The 21,316-nt window shown below is 43.9% G+C and overlaps 1 protein-coding gene across 13 annotated transcripts in view; it reads right to left on the bottom strand.

Moving 5' to 3' along the window:
- LOC138582484 (uncharacterized) overlaps window positions 1-21,316 on the bottom strand; it is a 451,229-nt gene that overhangs the window by 394,530 nt on the left and 35,383 nt on the right. For all 13 annotated transcript variants that reach the window (XM_069653811.1, XM_069653815.1, XM_069653819.1 and 10 more), the window contains exons 4-7: window positions 15,197-15,358; window positions 9,384-9,497; window positions 3,390-3,610; window positions 2,627-2,676 (exon numbers count right to left, since the gene is read on the bottom strand). In XM_069653811.1, coding sequence (XP_069509912.1) covers window positions 2,627-2,676; window positions 3,390-3,610; window positions 9,384-9,497; window positions 15,197-15,358 — 547 coding nt within the window. The remainder of the gene's footprint in view (window positions 1-2,626; window positions 2,677-3,389; window positions 3,611-9,383; window positions 9,498-15,196; window positions 15,359-21,316) is intronic.

Below are 21,316 nucleotides of genomic sequence, written 5' to 3'. Positions count from 1 at the left end.
ATGTGGACCATTAGCTGCTGAAATGTTGTGGTCAACCACCCGGCTACAGCATCTGCATTAGCCTTTAGGCAGTTGGGTAGAATTTGATTTGATAAGCGAACGCAGTCAGAAGGTAACATAGTACTGCAGACGAGCTGCTGTGGTCAATGGTATGGCTTTGGGAATAGTGACGATGGCCTTAAGGACCAGTAAGCTGTTACTAGTGTATGCGCAGTCTTGGTATTGCCCGCCAAACACGTCTCATTCGATCTCGCCAGCATTTCCTTCAGATCCTACGAAGGATCACAAGGCAAAATAAACCCCATTCTGGCCTTTCATGGACCTCACTTGCTATGCCTGGTGATCTGTGAAGCCACAGGACCAGTGGGGTAACTTTGCTGAAAATGTTGGGGGGGGGGTGGCATGACATTTGGAAAGGTGCCCCAGCCAAATTAATGCAGACAAAATGGTGTGCCATGAAAGTTGGGGGGGACAAATACCCCTGTCCCCCCCTAAAATTACACCCATGCACAGGACCCGGGGGGAATTTGTGATCCTTATTGTTTTGATGTACAGGCTTACCAAGCAATAGATATAGAATTTGCTTCAGCAGCCTAGCTTTGCAGTGAAATGACCTGAGTATTGAAGGAAAGCACACTTACTTTCTCTTGGGCCTCAGAAGCCCGACACTCCCAAGGTCCTCCCTACTGACACCATGTCCATTTCAACAAGGTCAAAGCAATGCCTTAACATGGAGGTCTGCCTAGGCTGGCCAACACTTGCCACATATTCTTTTAGTCCTTCCCCTCCACATGTTAAAATCACACCCAGAGAGCATTCTTTACTGAGATAACGGGCTTGAAGAGAGCATGTTTTTATGTAGCTTTTGAATAAGTAACATACGCCAATAGCTGAAATCAAAATAAAAGGGGAAAAATCATCAAAAATGCATTCGGCGAAAGTGTAGGTCGGCAAAAGTGGGCTGGACCGAATAATGCATTTGACCAAAATAACTCAATATGGAAGATTTGGCAAAAAGCCTACCTAGTCCATTTATGGTACCACTGTCCTGCACCCTAACACAACCCCCACTATTTGCCAGCCCCCATGCCCCAATAAAATTGCATGAGCAGACTTTCTGAATTGTTTTCCTTATGTTCTTTGAAATGTCGTTGCTCCCTAAGGAAAATGTTTTTGCATGCCTCTTACAAACGGAGGACACGCACTTTCCTTATTTGTTGAAAGGGGTGAAGACAACGCGGAGGGATTGCTGCCTCTTGCCTTAGAACAGAGGATATGGCAGAGGATTGTGCAGGAAGATGTGATAACACACATCCCGCGAAGGACGGATTCATGCCTAGAAGGGCTTCTTCTTCACAATGAAGTCTTCGATCGTTACCAAAAGTATCAGACCACTACAGGCACGGCATATGTTTGAGAGACCGGGTGGACATACATAGTCATAACTCAGACATGTGTCAATGGCGTGGTTAGGCCGCACGCGCTCCAAGCATAATTCGACAATAAGCTTCTAGGGGTGTATCCAATATTCCTTAAAAGTTGTTGTTGCTTGGCCCCAGAGGGAGCCCCCAAAGGATCTCTCTGAAGAGTGAAACATCCCTCAAGCAAACTTCCCGCAGAGGCCACAGGAAAAAAGCATGAGCAGAGCCTTCAACTATCTATGTAAGAATCGCGCCCTAACTTGTCACTCCGAGAACTGCCCTAAGGAATCGAGCCATCCTCGATATGGGGCTGGTCCTGGGCTTGTAGAAAGTGGCACATGTACCTAGGCTTCCAATTGCCTATCAATTATGCTATGCAAAAGTGGCCCTGTCTCGCTGTAGGCCAGTGACAATCCATAATTCTGAAAGAGCAAATCTTCATATATTAAGCTGAATGTATTTATGTATGTGTGTATGTTTGTCCGGCTATGCAAATCCACACCGCTGTACCCACTGCAACCAAATGTTGCATGGATTCCTCATTTGTCTGGGGCAAGATTGTAGTTTATATTTGGATGCAATAAATTCACTCCATAGATATAATAATTTACTGATGCTCACCCCGATTCATTACAGTAGGTACTAGAAGGAGGCAAAATTTGGAAAAGTGTCTGAAGCAAAATGTTCGATGTGTTGGTTATTCCTTTGGAATGTATTACTACTGTATACAGTTCAAACGTGTTTATTAAAGCATTTTTAAAGGGAATTAAAACATCACGCCACTCCAAATATGGGAAATGGCAAGGTTGCTGTTTACTTAAGTTCATTCACAACAAGAGAGCACAATCAATCAGTCTTTCTTGGACATTATTTTGTCAAATGTGCTGAAGCCATTAAGTGGCAAACATGCCACACAAAAAACGAACATCACTTGGAAAAGCTCCATCTGATGCAATACTGAAAATCAATATCAAGAGCTTCTGAAACACAACAACAAACAGCAGCATGACTTGCCAACCAGAGGACAAGAGCAACTTTCTCCAGGGCAAATGAGATGCCAGAGCAAACTGAAGCAAGACTTGCTGACATGAGGACACGAGCAACATCCTCCAGGGCACATGATACACCACTCAATCAGGACACTGGCAACCCTGGGTACCCCAGCTAGTAAAACATATATTGTATTTCTCAGAGGGCAGACTCACCCGTGAACTTGATGTCAATGGAGCCAGAGGACGGGATAGAGTTGAAAAATCTGCAGGGAAGAATGTGCAGGCATTTAGTGAGAGGGCAATTGAGGGAAAATATGTATACAGCACACTCAATGAAGAGTGGAGGAAATCGGAACTCACTTCACCTCATACTCCTTTACTGCAGCCTTTTACCCACTCATCAATTACATCTCTTCAGCCACTGACACCCAACTGGTCTCACACTCACAGCCACTTTTTCACAACCTGCTGCCATCTGACCTTGGACTCATAACCGACTAAGATCTTGATACCACCAGCGGTGCCACAGCACACTCTCAACGGACAAGTCTAAGTGCTCTGAAACGTCTGCAGTGGTGATTTGGCACAGTATTAAAATCTATGAACCCAACTGCCAACGGTTACATGTGGCCAATATCATCTGCTGGGACACCCCGCCCTATTTATTCTGAAGTTTTGCAGTGCATATTTGTGGGGGTACACCTTGTGAACTATGAGGAGTTCTAATGTCCAGTGTTGCTGTGTTCTGTTCCTTTTTCTTTTAAATTAAAAATCATGAAGGAAAAAAGTGCATGTGTGGAGTAGTACAATGTAGGTGTTCTTATAATCAGCTGGATTAAGCAAAAGCTGGGTCACCCTGTTGACTAGAAGTCAGCACTCTGCCATGACACCGCATGACTCAACTGATTGCCCCGTTGATCGAGCACCAACATTCATTCTCCTGCCACCCTCCCTAAGGGTCCCCACAGCTACAAACCTGATCTCGCCATCTTCTAGAAGTTTGCGGTAGGTTGCAATTTCAATGTCCAGAGCCAGCTTGAGGTTGAGCAGTTCCTGGTACTTGTGGAGGCGCAAAGCCATTTCCTCTTTCAAGAGCCGAACCTCTAGCTCCTGGCGGTCAATGGTTTCCTGGTAGGTCTTGTACTTGGCACAGCTCTCATCTTCTATCTGCTTATTCTGGCGCCGGAGCAGCTCATTCTGGAAAAAGGGGGGTAGCAAGAATAAGGCCAGGTAACTTGTAAGTATCGCACAGGTGTCCCGGACAGGAGTCACGCCCATCTTAGAAGCGCTCCCTCTCTTCTTCACACACTTAGAAAGAATGTGTTCATAGAGCCCTCCCGCTGCTTCATAAGGCTCCCAAAGCAGTATTTATGTCCTCTGCTGCTACTGCCAGCTGTGCGTCTAGGACTCCACCCTGCATCTATCATACCTCTTCTTAAGACCAACCAAGTACATCTTCTCTTTCTATGACTGTTATGCTAGTGCACAGCTCTTTTGTGTTGGCAAATATAAAGTTAGTGAATGTATGTGCATATTCCCATCTGAATTTTTAGTTATAAGAAGCCCTCAAGCACCATACAGACACTTTATTTTGTAGTAGGGTCAATTTGCATATTTGTTGAGGACTGTTTCTGTATCCCTACAGTCCCACTACCAGCACTTGAAACCTGACATCTGCACTTACCCTTGCACTTGCCACCAGCTGGCTGTACTTGTACTTACTGTTATTTATTCTTTTATCCCATGTACTGCAATGTCCCCCCACCACACTTTCTGCCTTCCCTCTCTCCATGCACTTGCGTGATCTGAGTGGCACGTGGCCTAGTAGGATCGTTGTCTCTGTCTTCCCTCTGTTCCCCCTCCCTTGCCTCATCACGCCTTGAAACACTTGTGTATAGGCGCGTTATAAATGCCATATCATATCATATATTTAAAATAAAAAGTGTTTTGATAAGAAGCAATTTACAAAGGGCATATTAATGGCTGGAGCAGTCTCACGCCTCGGTGCTTTAAACCAGAAAGGGTGGCAAAGGAGCTGTAAACAGCAAACAGGAATGGAGAGAGAACAGATTACTGAAATCAGGATATGATATGGGCTGGGGGTGCAAAAATTTAATTGGGGTTGTTATGAAGAACACACTGTACAGTTGCTTTTAAGATTGATATTATCCATACTCATCATTTAGCACACAGAGATAACGTGATTTGGCCAGAATCACACAATCTGTATGGTTATGTGCCAACGCTAGGACTCAAACCTCTAGAAAAGGGATCTGCAAACTTTTGCTCGCCAGAAGTTTTGGACTACAAATCCCATCAGCCTTAGCCAGCATATCCAACGGTGAGCAGCATAGCCACTAGACAACACCTTTTCCCCAAGTAACCCAACACTACAAGAATTATTTGAATGGAGACTGAGTTTTATTCTGGAAGAGACGCCACTGTCTGAATAATGGTATGCTGGGTCTCCTGGCCCCTACAGTTCCTCTACCCCTGCGTGCACCGAGGACTGGAGCCTGGACCAGGCCATGCCCAGTCCTTCTTTCTGCTGAATCTGACAAACTGAATCCCCCACATATTACTGCACATGACAGGACAAAAGGAGCATTTGGGGAAGTTGCAGCTGCATATTAACTACAGGCACTCCATTGCTCACGGGCAATCCCTTCACAGCGATGCATGACCCGACCATGAAATGAACATAGAAGAGAGGGGGCCGGGGGGATGCCAACTGCCTGGGGAAATAGGAAGATTACACGTACTGCTCTTCCGCGTCAAAGTCGTTAACATATTATGGAGAGCCCCCCCAGCCCCCGCCCCTGATATTCTGATTCGCTGTACACATCCATTCCCTCACTTGCACTATTCTGTTCAACAATAATCACTTACACCACGATCAGAGGCATACACAGGGTGAAAATGAGAGTCTGGACGGGGGAGAAGCACTTCCTTAGTCCTCCAGTTTGAGGATATGCCGAAGTAGGCCCCAGCCTTCCACTGACAGTTCCAAAGCTGTCTCCACTGTGCAAAGCTGAATAGCAATGCATGTGACATCTGATACAAATGATACAAAAGCTTAATGGGCTCTAGGGCTCGGGACCCAAACAAATATGCAGCAGTGCACTGCCTCGCTGTTAAAATAGAATTCAGGAATCTGGCCTGGAAAACAGACTTTAGGAGGCCACCCTAGTTGCAGTGAACAGGAACTCTGAGGTTACCCAAACCCAATCAAGGTAAGCATGGAGAGTGGCTAAGCCTATTCTCAGGAGAGTGCGAGTGATGTCAGGGGTCCACAGTCAGTCCACACAGTGAAGCACACAATAATTCAATTTAGACAGGTAAGTACAAAAATGCTAAATGTATTCTAGGCCCAAAAACACACACTAGGAAATTAAACAAGCAGGTGATAATATCACACAGTGCTCAATTATCAAACATATGTACAGTCACCTTTGGTTCTGGAAATGCATCCAATAACTTAGACAACTAATAGAAGGTAAGCAGTGATGTAGTAGAATTAAGCCAGTTCACAAGAATGATGCCCTAACTTTATAGATCCAATCCCTAACATGTCTGGGGCCTTGTGCCCAAAAGTCACAAGCCTTCTTCTTAGGAAAAGGGGCTGATGTAGGAAGAGTTCTTGTGCTGGTGAAATGTGGCAGAAGATATTCAACCAAGTTACAGGGAGATTTGAGAGTTGGGTTTGGAACCTCTGTTACGATGGCGCTGGATATGGCTGTTCCCAAAGGTTTAGTAGTACCCTTGTTTGACTATCCAAAAACTGCTGGACACAGTTGGATGTTAAGAATGATCGAATTTCAATGTTGTGTTGGTAAGGTCACAGTGACTGCCCAGTTTCGGCAGACAAACTTGCATACAGTTGCATATTGGTTATGCCAATTGCATGTCAAGAACTGCCAACACGTGTTTTGACCTAGGGTCTTTCTCAAGGCGTACTTATAGTGTACCTGTTACTTAAACATAAGTAAAAGGATCTTACCTTGAAGATTTACCTACTTGAATCCTGTGCACCTGCATACTACAGTTTGGCAACAAGTGGCCCAGGCAGGGGTCAGAAGACAGACATGGGAGCGCAAGAAGGGACCCACTGCCCACCTCCCCATTGGAAGTGCTACCCCCCAGGGATGCCTACACGATCAAGGGGGGCCCATGTACACTGCGTGCCTTGTAACATTGCGCCGGCTGTCCTGCTATCAAAGGTAAAGCCCTGCGTATCCAACACTTGGTAGCTTGTGAACTTGCCATAAAAGCAGAGGTAGGGTAAAGTTTGAGGGCTAGCTAGTGACTTTCCAGGTCAGATGCTGTTGTGTTAAATAAAGTGCGAGTGTGAAGCAAAGTAAGTCGTTACTCTTATTACATTTATGAGCTTATAAATTATATGAGGAGTGGGCAGACAGCCATGAGGTACGCCTGTAGCAGAAGCCGTTAACGGTAGAATGGCCGCTCTCCAACTGGAGCTCACAAGGTTCTCAGATGCAGGACCCATGCGAACGTATGAGCCAACAGATGCCCCCTTCAACAAGTTGAGGGGATTTATTGGCTGATCGATGAGCAGTGAAGTACTGCCTGGCCTATTGGTGACAGCAGCGGCGCACAGGTATGCCCGCGGCATACATGCGTGACCTTGAAATTGCGGGCATTGTGACACACCGCTGCAGTACAGCACAGTGTAGGCAGTTAGGCTCTGAACTCCCCGTCTTGGGTTACATGAACCACGGTGGGCAAAGAGGATGTTCCTCATGCCCACGGCATGCCACATAATGTCTACACGGCTGAGGATGTAATGGTATTCCCGGTGGTGCATGTTGTTTGTGTTGATGCCAGAATGGTATCCTTGGTGATTAGGGCATGTGTTTGCCTCATTTATAATAATGCCAGAGAAGCACAGCAATACACTGAAAGCCTGCGAAGGGAGGAGAGTATTGTGTTTAGGAAGAAATGGGACAAGCCCTTCTGGCACATCATAAATGAAATACCCCAAATAAGACTCCAGAAAAGGCCCGTTTTGGAAGAAGCATGGGTTGCTTACTTTACTGGCATGTATCAATCAGGATTCCCTACCTGCTCACCTGTCTGTGGGCTGGGTTCATGGTTCTTTTGAATTATTGATCCAGAACCTTAGTCACTCTAGAGCTCCGGGTCCCAACGGACACTAAGTAAAGGGGTCTTAAAGACAGACCCCACATTCTGGGCCTCCCTACTCTGCAAATCTGTTCTTTTTCATCAAAGGTTCCCAGATTCCTAGCATATTGCCATAATCGTCCTTATGTTAAAAAAGGGGTAAATATAGCCCCCTTAACTACAGGCCAATAGCTCTCTTAGACATTGGGGGTCATTACAAGCCTGCCGGTCCGGATACAACTGTACCGGTAAGCTTGCCGGTACCGTTGTATCCTTCCGGCAGACTCTGAGTTGTGCTCTCGGGTGCCTTTCATTCTGCCAGGTCCGACCTGGTGGAATGAAAGGCACCCGCGAGCACAGCATGCCTGTAGCACCGGAACAGTAATGAACCGTGCCGGTGCTACAGGCATCCCCATTCCCATTTGAGCCCTATGGGGCTCAAATGGGAATGGGGAACACCAGATTCTGGCACCTGCGAAAGGGCAATTACCGGGTCTGGCGGGGCTGGAATACTGCGGTTCTTTGCCCATTGGCGGGTGCTGGATATTTTTGGAAGTTTGGCGGCACCCTGCTGGTTTTACCAGCAAGGCTACCGCCAAACTTCTAATGAGGCCCATTGACTCTAAAATGTTTGGCTGAGCTATCCTCGTGAGCAGTACATGCGGGCATCCTTAAATCTACCCAAATCGGTTTCCGATAGGGGGTTGAGACTACCACTGAGGGCTTCATCATCAATCACTTGCAGCAGGAAGTTTGGCAAAAGCACCTTTCACAGATCCACGTTGCTTCCATCGATCTGTCAATTGCATTTGACGTGATTTCGTCTAAACTAAGGAAATGGGGTATTCCCAATAACCTCTTGGGGATCTTGATTGAATTGCACTCAGACACGACAGAGTGAAACTGAGTCAAAGGGGTAACTTATCTACAGTCATTCGAACTTCTAATGGGTTGCCCCAGGGCTGTGTCCTGGCGCCTTTATTATTTAACATCTACATGTTGGATATTTGAGTGGAACTTGCTGATGCAGTGTTATTTTCTCCCTCCGTGTTTGGGTGAAAATTATTTTGGCTCACTTATGCGGATGAGATCCTGCTTTTGGATCATTCCAAGGTCGCCATCCAACGCCTCTTGAAGGCTTTTGGCCATTATGTAATGAACAGTGCTTTGATCTTTAACACCACAAAATCAAAAATGATGGTGTTTCATGCTGACCGCAGGAAAGTCTGTATGAGTTAGACAAGGGGTTCCCAAACAATGTATGAGGTCCGAGATGTAAAATATTTGGCATTTAATATCCGTAGAGTAAAGGGGAAATCGTCTCTGATGGTTTATGGTTGTTTCATTGCAAATAATGCATCGAAAAGACAATCCATCGATTGAAATGCATCGAAAATAAATGCATCGAAATTGTATCTTTCACATTAAAGGTACATATCCATCAAATATAGGAATGGGCAAGTTTCAATGGATATGTATTCATAAATGTAAAAAAAAAATGTTCATACATTTTCGATGGAAAGTCCAGATACCGTTTCTGACTGATCATGTTATTACCAAAACTAAACATATGCTGTGCCAAATGAAAGGTCTACATCTTCGCTTTGGCACATTTTCTATTAAACCAATAGTTTTGTTTTATGAATCAAAGGTGGATCCGATCATTTCTTACGGCTTGAAAGTACATCACCACTTCACAGAATACAATTTTGATCAAGAGGCTGTTGTGGAAAAGCACCCTGGGACATTCTTAAAGCACCAAGAGAGAATGCAGCGTGTACGTGAGTCTTGTGATTGGTAGTTTGCCTGGTCTGGGCCTTGCACTTACCGTTGCCACCAACGTGTCAATCTCTCGAGTCAAGCTCTGGATTTGGCGCTGCTTCTCGTTGTTGTCCTGCATGATCTGCAGGAGGGCCTCCCGGTTGGGCTCTGCAGCGGCGTACTGCAAAACAAAAGGAAGAGAAGCAACTGCAGCGAGACCAGGAAACCACAGAAGGGCCGCGCGCTAACGTGCCCCATTCTCAACAGGAAGTAGCTCCTCAGGCACCCGCCACGTCTCTGCTCATATACCCGGTACTGCCGCTCCTTCACTTTCATGTAGGTCACATAAAATAAACCTTGAGCCATTCAAGGTCTCGCTCTTTTCCTGATAGTCAAAAGTGGCTGCATTTGCAGCATTAACATGCACTGCATGTATAGTCGTTAAAGAGTGAGTGTGAACGCGTCCCTGGGGGTTCTGAACCTGAAGGTAACCCCAGTAAGTGCTTGAATGGTAATGTCTCAACACCCCATTTAGTATCCTAAGAAGGTATAATGCTCACTGCCAGGAAGTGTACGCAGCTACAGATGCTTCTTGACAGAGCGAATATACATTCACGGGGAGAGCTCTACGCAGTATGGCTGCCATATTTTTAGTTTTCACAATTTGGTGGCACTACAAGTGCTGCTGATAAGCCAAAACGATTGCAATCGGAAGTGATGGTAGGAGGGAGCTGGTCACTGAGAGGGGGCACACAGCCTGTGGTTGGTATTCGCATTAGAAAGGCCCATTGTCCACTATAGACCCCCAAAGAAACCTGCAGGAGAACCCAGTGTAAAAGTTCTTATTTTAGTGTATTATTTTTCAACTAACCGCTACCCATTATTCAATACAAGACACAATTTCACAAAATGAATATACACAGTACAATCGTCCTTCGTAGTTTAGTTCCATGAACATAAACATACATGTTTGAAACAAAAATGACCCACTAGATCATCAGGAGCGTTTACATAACATTTAAATTATCTGTTCTTAAGTTACATAAAACAGTACAATTGATAAACAAGTGTTCCATGTTTCCAGTGATCCCCACATTTCCACATAAACAACACATTCTTTCTTCCTCTTTTCTCCAGCTGTGATCCATTTCTCTTTTGTGTTTTGAGATGAATAAAATGAAGGCGCATACAAAATCGACTTAATGATCTGTTACGGAAATCCTTATGTATGCTGGGGTAGTACTATAAGTGAGCCAGATCTCACTATATGCAACCGTCTTCTTTGTTTTTAAGTTATCAAAAGAACACATCTTTCCAAAAGGAAGACGTTTTTTAAGCTCTCTAGTTGCATAGCTAGTGATTTGCAAGTAGTCCCTTTGAGTTAATATCTACATAGAACTGTCCATACCCTTCAGCAAATTTAGTAATAAAATAAACCTCTCTGGTGCCCTTTATCTCTTTTCGTAGTATGTATAATATCTTACCAGGATCTGCCTGCAGCATTTGAAAATGTGATACTGCCTTTCTGATCAAGGCCATAAAACATCAAGGGCCTGATTCCCAGAACATTTTCCTATGGAATTGCGCCAGTATAAAAAGCTTCTGTGACTCAGGCCCAAAGCATCTAAGGTTCACTTAGCCAATAAAACCATGATGGAAAAGAAGGAGGACAATTTTCAAAAGTGTTCCAAATTTTACTTTATTAAATTAACTACTTTACTTAGTTCCAGCACAGATTTAATTGGTAAATGTTATAATTATATGCCATATAATATAACAGGGCACAGCTTTTGCTGGTGGGCCAGCCTGAGAGGAACCTTTGAATGGCTACCATGTTTTCGGTCGAAACCTCTTAAACTAGGAACACCTGGGGTCATTATACACTAGTTTACCATTTCATTTAGAGGCTTTTCTGCACTTGACTTCGTGGGGGTAAACCCTAAGTCTGGATATTCTTTCACTTCCTCCTTAATTGCTATATGTATTTAATATTTTTGTCCATGTAAAGGTCATTTTTTTAGTTTTATTATTGTTTATAAACAAATGTTTAGCCTTCACTTAGCCTTCTACTGCTGTTAAGCTTTTCTGAAGATCCACTTGCGATTGATCCAGGAGGACAAAGCCATCATCAAAAGCTAACCATTTGCTATGGGTGTTATGTATCTTTGGTCTTACGTTCCAACCTGAATCAAGTACAAGTCCCATGTCTGCAATATATAAATTACTTTAAACAGGCAGGGCGCTGGGACACATCCCTGTTTGAGTCTGCAGTTTGTTGAAACCTGTTCCGAAAGACGTCCCTGCCCATCTAATAAAATTCTAACCCTTGTGTTTGTATAGAATAGGATAATTAAATGAATTAAGCCTGGTTGATCCACCGCAACCCTAATTGAAACCACAGTTTAGTCATATCCACTGTGCTGAATGCAGCACTAACATCATTCAATTCTGCACACAGTGGGGGCTCATTTCCTTGAATGGCATTTTTTTTTAGATGTGTTATAATCAGGCCTTTATTTAAAGTACCTTGCCCTTTTCTGAATTTCCTTATTCACTGTCCAGAGCTATAACTCTCTTAGAATAGATGTCACAAATATTTTACTAGTTACATCAAGGAGAGCAATGATGCGATAATTACGGGGGTCATAAATATCCCGTTTTTGAGATTGGTATAAGGATAGCACTTGACCAAATTGTGGGTAGCCTTCTCGCGATTCTGATCTCCCCACCAAATAGTGTAATTAATATATGACCCTATTCCGTGGGACTAGATTTCAGAAGGGTGTTCGCTAGCCCGACGCTCGGGAATCACCTCATGCTTTCACTGTATTCAGGACAACCTTAATAATCAAAGGACCCCTCCCAGGGCTGCCATTTTCTGTTTATTCTCCAATTTGACATTTAGATTTACATTTTGGAAATTTGATTCAATACTTTTCTCCTCTACCGTCTGATTGAATGTGTAGATGAAATATTTGAAATCTTTAACCAAAATATCCTCATATCTTTTGCTGAAAGAAAACTTTACGTTTATATCCATTGGCCACTTGTGGCCTTTGCTCAATGTTTTTTTATCCATTACCTATAACATTGTGCTAATTTCTTGTTATATTTATAACATGGTAAAAGAATCATTTATAGATTGTGAGGTTGCTTACTGCACCAGGCTCAATAGCGTAAGGTTTCTTCTGGGCCCACCAGTCCATTAAATAATCAACATTGAAAATGAAGTCGCTCTGATAACCCAATTTTAACAAATGCAAAACTTACATTGGTAATTCAATGACCCCTTAGCCTGCCCTTCTTCTGTGTCCAGATAATGCAGTTGCTTTCTTGATTGACTTCCACTGAGCCAATACAATGCTATTCTGCTCTCTCTCTTATTGGTGCTTTCATTGTCCACCCTTCCATGCATCATCATTAAGCCCCTACCCCGTACAGTTTCATCCCACAGCTGCCATTTACTATTTAATGACAAATTACCTAAGTGCGTCAGGGATTTTCAGTTCTGCAGTGTGGTTTTAATAATTACCACTGTTATACAGGTCAGGGCAATATAATGCAAATCACTGCGCCCCCGCCCATCCCAAATGACATTATTGAAAGAAGAATAAGTTGCCCATTCAGTTAAAACACTGCATACTTATTGCAAAGTTGTTTCAATTCTATTTAGTTGTAGCTATAATATTGGCTCAGTGTGCTTTAAAATGCACCATTTGTCAATCAATACATGTCAAAAACATTCCCCAAATCCCTGCGTAACGTGTTATTTAATTCCTATATTGTTCTGCCAAACGTGCGTTAACATGTACAATTTTTCAAAGAGACTTCTCACACTGATTTATTTTTTATTTCAGGCTGTGCATGGTGCTGGATGTCAACAACCTCCTTTGAAGTTAGATTGCAAATGCACGATGTGTTTCCCCTTTTCCATCTATTATCCACGCCCCACACTCTTCTTGTGACCCCATTATGGCGGAGCACATACATTCGGAATGGCCATGGTATGGCAATGGCATGGAGTGAATGCTGGTGCCTTTGATGGTAGTACCTGGCCAATCATGTGAGCACCTGGGCACTGGATGGCAGTGATCTGGCCAATCATGTAAGTACCTGGGCAGATTATGGCAGTACTGGCAATGGTGTTCGAGCTGTGAGTCTGCAGTGGTTTGATTGCAGTACTGGGCAATGGCCAAAGGCTTTCAATGGCAATATCTGATTTCCGAGAGCAGCAGCTGCTCTATAATGTGAGTAGTGGAGCATAACGTTGACATTCCTATCAACTGATTGCAGTGCCTGGACACAATGATTATTCAAACCATGACTTTATTCTGTGTCATTGCTTGCTAATTTTTGTATATTTTTATTTTGTTTAACTATTTTACTGGAGCTCACAATAAAAGATGACTTAGAAATGGTTGACCCAGCCCTTTCTCTTCATATCTCCTCCCAATTCAAATTGTTTGCATCTTTTGTTTGCCAACATCCTCTTGGACCTGAGGTTTGACTTGACACACTCTAATTTTAGCACAATCTTTTTTGTGGTCTTCACCCTCTTGTGAACAATTTGTGTAGTCTAGCCGCCATAACCACTCTGCTTACGATCGTATCTGCTGCATGGTTATAACATTTGTGATTTTTCTGTCTCTGGCTTCGATGTTTTCTTTCTTTTTCCTTTCCTCCTTTTCTTCTTCTTCTTCTCTCCCCTTCTTACACTTCTATTCTTTCTCTTGTATAGGGTATTTAGTGGTAGTTTATGATTAACTGCTTAGTATGTTTTGACGTTGATTGAGTAGGAGCATGATTTAACGATTAATACCATATTTTGTTATTATTTGCTGTTGTGAAAATAAAAACAAATTGAAAAAAGATCATATCATCTCTTTTCCTGTGCATACAAATAATCCTTTCCTTCTTGTGCTGAGTTACTTTGTGTGTCTGGTGCTTGCCACAGTTCCTGTGGGAGGTCCTGCGAGTTTTGGGGACGTTCACCATTTTGCCAGCATCATCAGACCTAAGAGGACTTCTTCTTCTATAAAAAGCTTGCTAATTTGTTTTAAGTTGGTTTTTGTTTAACTATTTTATTGCAGCTCACAATAAAAGATGTCGAAGAATTGGTTTGGTCTGCCTGCTCACGATCATATTGTCTCTTTCCGAGTGCATACAACGCATCCATGTGTCTTGTGCTTGCCACACTTCTTGAAGTAGGTCCTGCAGGTTTTGGGGATGTTCACTATCTTGCCAGCATCAACGGACCTAAGGGAACCTCTTCTTCTATAAAATGCTTGCTAATGTTGAGTATCAAGGCTACACTCAGTAGAAGGGGTGATGGATTTAGGCTTTTTCCACTATGTTGGACACGCTTTCCAGTCATTGGTAAGGTGTGAGTGTGATACATGGAAGAAGAAGGATAGTTCCAGGGATTTCATGCCTGGGCCTTTGCCTACAGTTGACCATCCATGGAACACCGCTCACGAGCACTATTTTGTGCACGAGTTGTTCGGTCTAGGTCACCAACATGATTGATGGTGTTTAGTATTGATCATCAATTCGGCAAATATGAGCCCTTATATTGCACCTTCTGTGCTTCAGAAATCTAATAAACACCTGCTTCAGCCAATACTGATGGATAATGCTGACACTATCCGACTCCCCCTCTGGGTGAATGATACCATCTTTGGCATGTGTCTCCACGGATCAGGTGTTTATGTCACAGAACCCCACCAGTGCCTCACCTAGTAGCCATAGTCCCCTCAGCCCTTCCCGTTCCTGACTCTCCACCCAAGCACATCAGTGCTTCTCTGAGCAGCACCCTCCACTCCAGGCCTCTAGCCACTTCTGCGCCCCACTCCCCCCGCCCTCGCTCGGGCCAGCCGGTACCTTAGTGTGCCACTCTTTGGTTTCCTGTTGGATCTTCTCCCCGATGAGCTCAAACTGACTGCGGATCTCCCGAAGTGAGGAAGCCAGATCCAGCTGTGCTGTAGACCCAACATTAGAATCAAACCGCTGGCTGCAAATGGACATCTGCACATCATACAGCTCCTGCGCATCGGTGGTGGGAGAAGGGAGAGACCAGATAATAGATCATATATACCAATGCAGATCCCGTCATGGCAAAAATAGGATGCAAAGTGATTGAAGGAAAAACACAATCAGAAATATAAACATCCGGAAGTACATTTCCAGAGACACACATAGCCAACACCAACGCACAATCAGCGATGTGTGAACCAGCAAGTATACACATCACAGACTGGTACACCAGAATTCTCACCAGCAGCAATGTGGAAGTCAACAAATGCAAAGCACTGACATGCATGTCTGTAGGTACAATACGCGATGGGCAATTTGCAAACCAGAAAGTCGATAAATATACTATCATGCATTAATATACACATGCACTCTTGCAGTAGCACGGACACTGCATAAAGTTTTCTAAGCAATAGTAATTAATGTCTTCATTCATCTTTTCACAGCTCGTTTATTGCTCTGTTTCTTTGTTTGGCCTTCCTGTTTATTGGCGCGCACCGTTGAAGTCTGTTTTCCATGCCTCCATTCGACTTCTCTATCTTCTATCACTTCCTCTCTCTCTCTGCCCTTGGCTGGCTCTCATTTCATTCTCCACTTAAATGTAATGTCCTCTGTCTTGTCTTTAAAGCTCTTTACGGCCTTGCGCCTGTCTATCTTTCTTCTCTTGTATCGTTCTATACTACCTCTCGATCTCGCCGCACCCATTGTCAAGTTCTTCTTTCAGTTCCTCATCCAACTTGTGCTCTGTCTCGTTTTTGCGCTTTTACCTTGGTGGCGCCTTTGCATTGGAATACTCTCCCACTTTCTCTCCGCTCTATTTCTTCATATTCTGCATTTTATGTTTCATTGAAGAGCTATTTTCTCCAATCTGACACACCGTGCTGGTTGCTCTTATATTGTTACTTGCACTTCTCATTTTATTGTACTGTTTTTATGATTCTATGTACAGCTCTTTGGCTTAAGGCGCTATATAAATCCCAAATACAATACAAAATACAAATATTTTTTACACTGGCAAAGGTCTTAAAGAAAATAGCTTTCCCTTTTAAGGGGGTGGGACTTAGTAGGTTTTTTCGTGGTACAAAATGCAAACTAAATCACCTATATGTGCTTTGGCGGATTGAGGCAATATATATGTTGTGCTGCTTGAGATGCTGGAAGGAGGACAGTGGAGCTTGAGGAGTGCGGAGATGGCTGCGGGCACGGTGCTGCTTGCGCCTTTCACCGCACACCAGTTTCCTGTCCCTGTTGCAGGCTGTGATGGCGGCTTGCCACGAGGGAGGAAATGCGGACTGCTGCAGCCAAGAACAATGCAGCTAGGGCAGGGCCTGCTGAAGATATGTCAGGGCCCATTTCAACATGTTTGGGGGGCCCGGCTGACTGCAGCAGGGACAAATAGTCTAAGGTGGGACAGGCAGCTACGGAAGAGCTGAAACACGAGGGGACTACTTATGATGTTTGCATGTAAACATGTCCCATCTGGGCATTTTTCATCATTTACACTTCGGAGCGCAAATGTAAAGTGTAAAGAGAAACCAGAAGTCTCTCTACACCTCTTTTTTGCACTCTGCAGGGCAAATAGAGTAAACGCTGCCTGCCATGAACGCATGGCAGGCAGAGTTTACAATGATTTCCTATGGAATCCACCTGCTTTTTGTAAAAAAGGCAACAAATTGAAAAGACTGTTTCTGACCATTGGAAAAGGCTGAGATGACTGAATGCCCCTACGAGCGACGACAGCCTGTAACTTGCGCTCTGCACAGCGCACGTGTAATGTCCCGATTTAAGGAAGATGTTGCTGTGCCATAACCCAGCCACCAAGACGACAAATGTGGAGGATGGGTGGCCGAGGAGGCCCCTGTGGCTTGATTGTGCAGCAGAGTAGCAGAATTTATGTTGGATACACGGCTCTGTGGAGTGCCTTGAAAAAACATGAACTGCTTCTTGTAAAATACACTCTTCTTCAGGTTCAGTGAGGCTTTGTACTTGTAATCACCTGAATATTCATGGCAGGTGCGCGTGGTGTATTGAGGTTGAACCAGTGGTCAAAGTGGGCGGGAGTGGTTGGGAACGCTGCTCCTCTACTTTTTTAAATTAAGTTTTACTGTTCCTATACTTTTATTTGAAAAAGAAACCGTGTAGGAAGCAATTGAAACTTGCACTTCAGTTCACTGCACTGAACGTTCCCTTAAACAGCAGATGCATTTACTTGTGGGTTTGTATTGTGCGTGGGAGGGGCGTGGCTGTGAGGTTTGTGGGGAGCATGGGGCAGGCCAGCAGGGAATATAGTTCTACTACTTCTTGACCACTGAGTGGAATGTGCAAAGACGAGAATATCCCCCCTGATATTCATCATTCCTGGAATTCTAGAACCCGAATGATGTCCTGAAATAACCACCCTAGGTACTGTCTACTAGCAACAAAATCAGGAATATTGTTGGCATTCGCCCAAGTCGCCGACGTTATTCAGTGGCGTTGCACAAACCAGTCGCACCATCAGACTTTTTTTCTTAGATGATCTATGGGATTTGGGTGCTGGACTGCTCTTGTGGGTGGGACCAGACAGATATGCAAACAGATATTTCTCCTCCATGAAGGGTGCAGTAATCTAAAACGTGGTTTTAGACCTTCCTGAGTAGAATAAATTCCATAGAACAGGGTATTTAACCAATGTTCGTTCTCAGTATAGGGCTCCCACACCTATGCTATTTTACACGTAACTTTATTAACCCAAGACAGACAGCTCTCACGGATGATGACAGAAGCACATACCCTTTTCACCCTCATTAGGGAACTTCTGTGTGCTATAGTCTGAGATCCATTTGTTAGTATGGGCGCCATTCGAAGGCAGAAAGGAGTTACCTTTTAAAACCCTTTGGACAATACTGGCTACATGACATTTGGACACCCCACCATGCTCCCCAGATTTCAACACAAGTCAAAATTTGTTTGTGGCTTGGTGAAGCATTGTTCCTTATACAATTGCACACCATTTTACCTGTCTGTGATAAATATTGCATAGTTACCTGTTAGGACCCTCACAACATTACTGGCTACATGACATTTGGACTTCTCCACCCTTTCCCCAGATTTCAGTGCAAGTAAAAATTTGTGGGTTTGTGGCTTGGCAAAGCATTGTTCCTTATACAATTCCACACCGTTTCACCAACCGGCACCACATTTTGCATAGTTACCTATTAGGAACACGAGGGCATTACTGGCTACATGACATTTGGACACCCCAGCCCTTTCTCCGGATTTCAGCACCTTGACACACAAGACGGTTGGCTGAAATCGGCAAAACATCAATGTGGTCGTAGAATGACTGGTCTCGACATGAGGAACAAAACTCGAGGTCCCTATCGAAAACCATGTTTCAAGGCCCTAGGCTGCACAGTTTCCAAGAAACACCACAATGAACTGCACCATGCCAGGGTGAGGCGACAGGTGGGAGGAGAGAACTGAAGGTCCCAGTATGCAGCTGCACACCAACTCTCGCCTCCTCCCAATGTCTGTTGCGGGGTATGTTAGCCAGCCACACACACCCATTCTCAGTGCAGTTGATTTCAGGGTGCAAAGCTCATCAAGCGATAAGCAAATATGAACGGCGAACTACAGGATCATTTATCTTCAAAAATTGATGAGAGTGTTATGTCTTACCCCAAGACAGGGAATTTTGAGAAACCCAAGGGTATCTTTCTTCCCCTGGATCCTATGTGCAGGTGACCAGGGAAAGGCAATCGCTTTTGGATCCTGACGTGGGGGCGGAGAAGCGAGGGAGGATCACTTGGGTGGAGGGTCCTTGAGGATTGGGACTGGGGACCCCTTGGGCAAGACATGGTATTCCCCTTTTCCCATAGTTCCTAAATCCAACCCTCACCTGACCTTTATGGCCTATTCTAAATCAGCCCCTCACATTTTGCCACATATGATTTTTGACAGTACTGGGACGAGGAAGAGGCAGCTAGGAGCTATGCACACCAACACGCACCACTTTGGTACTAAGAAGAGGAAGAAGGCCTCAGAAGAGTACCATTGTAAAGATCAGGCATGTCTTGCTAACAAGCTATGGTCAGGCAATTAATAAAAAGGCAATTAATAAAAAGAACACACACCTGCAATCCCTTTACAAAGCTCAGGTGTATAAAAGGGGTGTGTGCAGGAGAGGAAAGAGAGACGTTGATGGGAGTAGATGGAAGCCGTGCTGCAGTCGTAGAAACATCCTGAGGACTGGAGCAGCTGAAAGTCTGGGTGAATGTGAAGTGGGAGCAGGAGCTCCGTGGCGCAGAGGTGAGGAAAGGGAAGAAGACCAGATATGGGGTCGTCCTTCGTTCCAAGAAGGACTCTGCTCGTTTTCCCGTGGTGCTGCAAAAGCACCGTAGTGTCTGACGGGCACAGTGAATCCCCCGTGCTGAAGCCGTCCAGTTTGTGGCCTAAACAATGCAAAAGAAGACTTCAAATAGAGCTGGTGAGTTTTTCAGAACGAGAAACCCGGTGGTACTGTAAACGCAAAGGAAGTGCTATTGTCTATGAAGCTGAAACTGATAGAATGTAGCAGAGTGATCGCGTGCCCTGTTAAAGGAACAAGCACGTATTTTAAAGCCTCAGAACGTTGTGAATTCTTCCTTTGTGAATCAATTAAAGTTTGCTGAAGTGGTTGCAAGCCTTGCAGGAACGCTTTCAAAAGTGTTCAGCAATAGAATAAAAGTGCAGAAACCAACGCCTATTGAATACCGAACTAGAAGGAAATATGAAGGAATTGATTGCCTATTGAATACCGAATTCAAAAAGAACTTTAGGATTAAAAACAACAGTAAGACGCTGAAGGCTGAATGCCTGTTACATATGAAACTAAGAAGTGAAATCATAATTGAATATTGTACTGAAAAATGAAATTTAACTGTGAAACAAACAAGTGCAGCGACAAATGCTCAATGTGTGTTGCAAAAAGAACAGATCCAAAATCTTGAAACTGAATAGAACTAAGCAGCATAAAAATACATTAAAAGACTGCATTAAAAATATGAACTGCAACTGAATATTCTGCCATTTGGAAAGGGGTGTATGACACATGTTGACAGAGCCACAGGGCAGCTAAAGAGAAACCGGAAAAGCTCAAAGAGCACACACTTACCCCAGAAACAATAAAGGGAGGCAAAGGGAAGTAATTTTACACAGAGGACTAAGTGTCAATGAACCTGTGTGAGACATTGAATCCTTGGGGAAGGGAATCCTGAGGCCTGGCAAGTTTATCTATGTTGTCTTGGGATTAGAATCTCAAGCCTCCTTCTTGTCTTTGGATTGTTATGTTTGAACCTTGGAGAACGGAAACCCAGGAGTGACTCTGAATCATATTGTTGTTGTCTTGGGATTGAGATTATAAGACCCATCTGTTGTTTGGATTGTTGTGTTTGAAACTTGGGGAAGGAAACCCCAGCAGTAACTTTGAATTACATTTATTTTGAACTAGAGAAAGGTATACTTCAAGACTCTTTTTCATTAAACTTACTTGTGCTTGGGGAAGAGGGGCTGAGAGAAAGCTGTGAACTGGAGGAAGCTCAGAACTTTAGGGCGAACACTGTTTATTTTGACTTTGATGTTGCTACACATTTGTTTGTTCAAGTTGTGAGAGCAAGAATAGGTTTTGGACACAGACGGACTGTTAAGTTGAACTCTTTGACTCAAGACTTTCCTTAGTTCCATTCAGATAGGGAAATCCCACCTTAGCATAGGGCAAGTTGGGCCTACAACCAATGCACCATTTAATTTAATAAATATCCTTTGTTTGAACTTTAAGTCTGTTGTCTCTTTCTTGCTTCATGATGCCTTCACAGAATCTAGTTTCCAAACCTTGCGTGATTGGATAATTGACAGGTCCACAATCTGATCAATTAAAAAGCTCTGATATAGACTTGGTGCTTAGATGATTGGACTCAATCGTGCAGAATCCATGGTACACATCTGTGAGAT

The sequence above is a fragment of the Ambystoma mexicanum genome, chromosome 3q (genome assembly GCF_040938575.1).
Source record: "Ambystoma mexicanum isolate Mex_15411 chromosome 3q, UKY_AmexF1_1, whole genome shotgun sequence".
In the NCBI taxonomy this organism is placed as follows: domain Eukaryota; kingdom Metazoa; phylum Chordata; class Amphibia; order Caudata; family Ambystomatidae; genus Ambystoma; species Ambystoma mexicanum.
Note: the sequence above shows the minus strand (reverse complement) of the source record. Positions and strands in the feature narration are given on the sequence as shown.